The sequence below is a fragment of the Rattus norvegicus genome, chromosome 12 (assembly GCF_036323735.1).
Source record: "Rattus norvegicus strain BN/NHsdMcwi chromosome 12, GRCr8, whole genome shotgun sequence".
Lineage (NCBI taxonomy): Eukaryota > Metazoa > Chordata > Mammalia > Rodentia > Muridae > Rattus > Rattus norvegicus.
The window spans coordinates 49,608,354-49,614,353 of NC_086030.1; the positions used below are offsets into that span (position 1 = coordinate 49,608,354).

Genomic DNA, 6,000 nt, shown 5'->3' on the forward strand with positions numbered 1-6,000 from the left:
CTCAGTGCTCAGGCAGGTCCAGCTGTGATGGGACAGGAAGTGACAGGCAAGAAACAGGAATGGAGCAGCTGCTGTGGAGAAGCGTGGAGCTTTTGTTTTAGCACACAGGGCTACCGCTTCTTGCCGAATGATGCAAGGTCACTGCTCACATGGTGGCCAGCCCCTTCAGTCCCACTCATGGTCTCTCTGGGCTCAGTGGCAGGTTTTGTCTGGAGTCTGGGAGGTTGAGGATGGGATGGTAACAACCAAAGCCATTTGCAATCAGCTGTTTCTCCTTTCTGTGTTCTTGATTACAGAATGGATGCCAAGCACATAAACAAGAGTTTTTCTTTTGTTTTCTTAACCAACTGCCTATGAGGCCAACATTGTAGAGCCCAGACAGTGGGGCTTCCTGTGTGGTGGGAGGCAAGATAGAACAGGGCTGGGGACGGGCAGGTCCTGGCTGACTGCGGTTGCTAATTCTGCAGAGTCTAGCATGGAGGAGGGGTCAGTGAGCACAGCTAGCCCTATGCTCCATCCTCATGAAACTGTTTAACCTGTCACGATCTGGCAACATCTCTCAGGCGCCATATTGGCAGGATCCTCTAGGAGAGAAGGCCATGGGAAGAAGCTCTGACCTCCAGTGTCATGGCCTCTGAGTCATATAACAAAATGCCCAAGTCCAAGTGACTTATAAACCACAAATGTTGATTTTTCAACCTCTGTAGGCTGCAAGTCCAGGTTCATAGTGCCAGCAGATTCAGTGTCTGCCTGGTGGGTATCTGTCTTCTCTATCCTGGTGTGGAAGAATGGGACCATTAGGTTGTCTGGGGTGCCACCCCCGTGTGTGTGTGTGTGTGTGTGTGTGTGTGTGTGTGTGTGTGTGTGTGTGCAGGCCAGAGATCAACCTCAGATGGAGCCCCTGTCCACCTTGGGCTTTGACACAGGGTCTCTCATTAGCCTGGAGCTTACCAATTAGCATAGCTGGCTCGTGGTCTGCAGGAGCCACCTGTCTCTCCCTCTTTAGCCCTGAGGTGACACATAACACACTGCCACACCAGCTTTCATATGTCAAGTTAGGTCCTCACACCTGTGTGCCCCGCAAGAGTCTTGCCCTCAAGACTCTATTGTCTAACACCTATGGGGTGTAATCACCCCCTAAGAATATAGGGGCCTGCAAAGACCCTAGCTGTACTTTCCCATCCCCTGCCAGCCATCTCTCAGTGTGGTTATGTCCCCAGACTCCAGAGTCCTATTCCTGTGTGATCGGAATAGAAGTGGCTATTCCCAGCCAGGGGCAGGATGCTTTTCTTGAAGCTTTGTACCAACGTCCCAGCTATTTTAGGTGTGCAGCAAACCCTCCCCACTTGTCCCCACTGTCATAGAGCCAACAAGCAGCCAGAGCCTGAGTGCACCTTGCCTGGTCCCACCTCACTGCTGGCTGGCTCTAGCAGCTCTGTTCTCCTTGCCCAGATCTGACATCTGATGTTACCTTCTGTTTTTAAATAAATTATGAGACTTCTTCACTAGTGGGTAGACAGGGGCTTGTTTCCCTGAGAGGAAGGGCTCAGAAATATTTTATATATTAAGGGAAATACTGCAGGCCTGCCATCTTCCTCCTTCAAATAACAGCCTTTATACATAGTCTCACACGCAATTCAGGACCCTGGCTTCGGGAATGTGATGCATGGCTGCCACACACTGCTGAATAAAAATGGAACCTTGTGTCCCAGCATAGAAGCTGCCTGTTGCCCCACCTCCACCGTCACCCACACTGGCCCCTTGAAGAGCTGATTTCATTTGAATCTTTTCCTTTAGGGGAAATGATTTTAACTGCCCCCAATATCTTCCAGGTGTCTCATAAAATACTTCACCAAGACACAACTGGGATGCCTGATGCTCCAGTGCCCCACTTGTTGGAGCTGTCCTCTGAGCTTGCCCTTAAATAAATAAGCCACACCTGCGTGTCTCCTCTCCATGCTTGCAAAAGTGAATTACTTACTCAGCGTACCTCTGTTCTACCCAGTCAAAGAGAATACCCATGTCTCCCACAGTAGTAGCTCCTGGGTTGATGCACTCAAATGTACTTAGCTGGGTTTAATTATAGATAGAAATTATGCCCTCAGAAAGAAGCACAAAATCATTTACACAGCTGGAGTCTCCACATCAAGTCACGTGATTCACTCGAGGCTGTGGGGCGGTGGTAGGGTCAGCCTTTGCAGAGACAAAATAACACTCACCCCCCCCCCCTGGGCTTAGCAACTCCCTAGATCTCGTGAATCGAAGTTTCTAGTGATTGCGGTTTTTCCTCTTGACACAGGGTAAGTGAAGAAGCTGGAGACTCCGAGAGGCCGAGACCAGCATCGACTGTGCTTCATGGAGACTGGGATGCTCCCAGAGACACCGCAGGGGCTGGCTCTGTATCTCTCCACCCAGTCTTACCACAAAAGCCTTACCATTTGGGGGACGGGGAAGGCTTTGCTGTCCACAGAAAAAGCACCCCGGAGCGGCCAGGTTCTCTGTCCTCATCTCCTACTTCTCGGAGCGAGGTCGTGTCACCCCTGCCCAGCCCATCGGCGGCCCTCTCAGAGTTCGTGGAAGAGCTCCGCAGGAAGAGAGCCCAGAGAGGCCAGGGTTCCACTCTGCATCTGGGTGATGGACCCGTGTTCCCCATCTTCCAGACCACCGGAGCTTTCTCACTTAGGAGGGGCAGAGCCAGCAGCGATGAGGGGGATCTCTCGCTGAGGACCAGGGTAAAATCTCCTCTGGGAGCAGAGGGGAACGCTGGGGCCACAGGTGGTCTCTCCCGGTCCACCAGTCTCAAGTGTATCACCTCAGAGGGTGCCGAGGGCATCACCCGGCTGCCTGACAAGCAGAAGACACGGTTTGGCTCCTGCGAGTCCCTCTTAGAATCAGGACCCAGCACAAGGAGAAAGCTGAGCTCCCCCACAGCACTCCTGTCACCTACACTTCGTCCCAGGAGGCCGTGTCTGGAGTCCTCCGTGGACGACGCAGCCTGCTTAGACCTGGGCAAGGAACCTCTTGTCTTCCAGAACCGACAGTTCTCTCATCTGATGGAAGAAACTCCGGACAGCGACCCGTTCAGCTGGAAGCTTCCGAGCCTCAACTACAGACGCCAGACCAAAGTGGACTTTGATGACTTCCTCCCGGCCATCAAGAAGCCTGATGTTGCTTTATCTGGGGCTTCCAAAGATGGGAAGGAGGCTTCAAAGCATCCAGGCGTCCACTTTGAGATGGGAGAGGCCGCCGACCGCTCCTTTCTCTCGGGGATCAAAACCATTTTGAAGAAGAACCCAGAGGCCAAGGAGGACCCCGCTCACCTCTCTGACTCCTCTTCCTCCTCCGGCTCCATCTTGTCCTTCAAAAGTACAGATGGCATGAGAGGTGGTCCAAGAGTCCCAAGACTCCAGGGTGACGGTGGGGAGCGTATGTCCCCCGAGCACAGAGAGCCTGGCTCTTTGAGGAGAGACGATGATGTCGAAAGCATAATGAGAAAGTACCTCCAGCAGTAGGGACCGCTGCAGGTAAGGACAGATGGCAAGTAAGGACAGATGGCCAGTAAGGACAGACAGCAGCTCAGGCAGCCTCTATGGAAATGGGGGTTTGCTCAGCTTTAACCCCGGGGTGGCTTGCTTCAAGGTGTCAGAGGCTATAGTCAGAGTCACATAAGTCACTATAAGACGCAGGGGGATGCATCAGAAAACAGAGGGTCCTGGAGGAGGATGATACAGTGACGGGACGGGGGCAAGCCCAGGGTATGTGTTTGTCACATGCAGAGCAATCTCTACTGAATGCATGTATCGGCTGTGGGTTGCCAATTTATCCCCAGTTCACAGGTTGACCAACTGAGGATCAGAGAGCTCAAAATCACTTGGACCCTGAACTCCAGAATCCTCCCTTGCCTCTCTAAGGCTTGTCCTTCTGCCTGCCACCCAGATGTCCTAAGCAAGGAAGCCAGAGATGCTCTGTGGCTCTCAGCTGATACAAGCATCCCACTACGGGATCTCAAAACCGGAGGCAGAGGCGCCAAGCGGTTGCATGTAATTGCTCAGTGTGTGAACCGCCACAGCTCCCAGGTCTCCTGGCAGCCTGTGCTCTTGTGCTCCTGCTCCTTCAAGAGGTACCTTCAGGCCACTGTAAAGTCACTGCCCCTTCCACAGAGACCTGCTTGGGCTATATCCAAGCAAATTAATTTGACTTAGCATGGCCTTCTCTCTACTCTCAATTACCAAGTAAGGATCTGATATTCATTTATATTATTATGCTCTCGGGGACATGGAAAGCAGTTTCAAAGGCCAAGCAAAGAGCATACGTCCACAAGGGGATGGTGCTCCGGGCCAGCGTGCACCTCGTCTCTGCCATTACTTTTTTTTTTTAACTCCAGTGCCCTCTTCCCTCCCAGGGAGTGTTCACTGTACTGGTGAGCACTGACTTGGTCTCCCAGATTCCCAGGCTGGGGTTCTAAACAACACCGCACAGCTCCACTCCCCAGGCAAGCCCCAGCTTCAGCTCATCCCTCCCCCAAGGCTAGCATGGCTCATGGGTGAGCCATGGGGTCTTATCCTCAGCAGGCTAATTAGTGGACAGTAACCAGAACTTGAAGGTTTAATGAAAATGCAAAATATCAGCAAGGTTGGTTGTAGGTTTGGTGGTACACGCTTATGATGCCTATGCTGGGGAGGTTTGGGCAAGAGGGTCACAAGTTCAAGGGCAGCCAGGGGTACATAATGAGACCCTGTCCCAAATACACACACACACACACATACACACACACACACACACACACACACATACAAAAACAAATACACATATATACACATACATATGTGCATACACATAGACACACATACACATTCATATAGACACATACATACACAGATATATACATATATATACATAAATATATACGTGTATATGTATGTACTCATACACACATGTTCATATACACATATACACATTCATACAAACATACATATACATTAATACAGACATACATATACACATGTACACAGACACAGACAGACAGACAGACACACACACACAAGTGACAGAAACAGCCTGGCCTCTGCTCAGTGGAGGGCAGGTTACTCTAACTTTGTCCTGGGCTGGCCTGCCTCTTGTGGTCCACTCATAAAGAGGAAGGGTTCACAATGACTCGGGGTTCTGGAAATTTCAATCCATCATGGATGGACTCTGTGGCTTTGGGCATGTGGGGAGTACCAAGGGCAAAGCTACTCCCTCAGGGCAGACAAAAAAGGGGAAAGAGGAAGAGACTAAGGCCCATAGAGACATTATTGGGGAGGGGTTCCCCCAGTGACTAGAAACCACTTTTCAGCACCTCCCAAAGCCTTTAAACTTGGGCCTTTGGGAACAGTCCAGACCCAATAACAGCAGGCCCCTTAGAAATCTGTCCTGCCTTCCTCCAGTGGTGGCCCTTCAGTTCCCCGCTTCCTCTCCAGTAAGCTCCAGAGAGAATTCTCTCCAGGTCCAAGAATTCCGGGCTTGCCTTCTCCTCTTCCCCAGGAGACCTTCTCAGCTCTCGCTCTCACCTGTGTTTCCTTCCAGCGTCCCCAGACACAGCTGCCATCAATGACTCCCTACTCCAAAGTGTTGGAGAGAAAGAGAGAGACACCCAGGCTCCTGGGGCCTGCCGTCCAGAGCCAGACCACATGGCCACCCTCAAGACGTGGGATGGGCCCAGAGAGACATGTCCTAGCAGGTCACCAGGCTATGCAGATGCTTAGTCTGCATTAAATAAAGTTGCCTTCCCTGGAGTCTGTGTGGTTTCTCTGTTCAGGCATGGCCACCTTGGACTCTGAAGGGTATAGGTGGGGCAGTAAGGTGGGTCCCAGAGAATGGAGTCAACACAACGGGCTGAACCCTGCCAGTTCCCTCCAGCCATGTCTAGAGGCACTGACCTGCCTCTCCATCTAGCCATTTCATCTTTGCAGTAGTGTGACCACTTCTAGTAGGCCTTCCTAGATCCCCCTACTCTCTGCC

General features: G+C 51.7%; 1 protein-coding gene across 1 annotated transcript in view; it reads left to right on the forward strand.

Moving 5' to 3' along the window:
- Myo18b (myosin XVIIIb) overlaps positions 1-5,774 on the forward strand; it is a 193,066-nt gene extending 187,292 nt beyond the window's left edge. The window contains exons 41-42 of the mRNA XM_006249578.5: positions 2,300-3,524; positions 5,566-5,774. Of these exons, the coding sequence (XP_006249640.2) occupies positions 2,300-3,512 (1,213 nt within the window). The 3' untranslated portion in view covers positions 3,513-3,524; positions 5,566-5,774. The remainder of the gene's footprint in view (positions 1-2,299; positions 3,525-5,565) is intronic.
- The last annotated feature ends 226 nt before the right edge of the window (positions 5,775-6,000 follow it).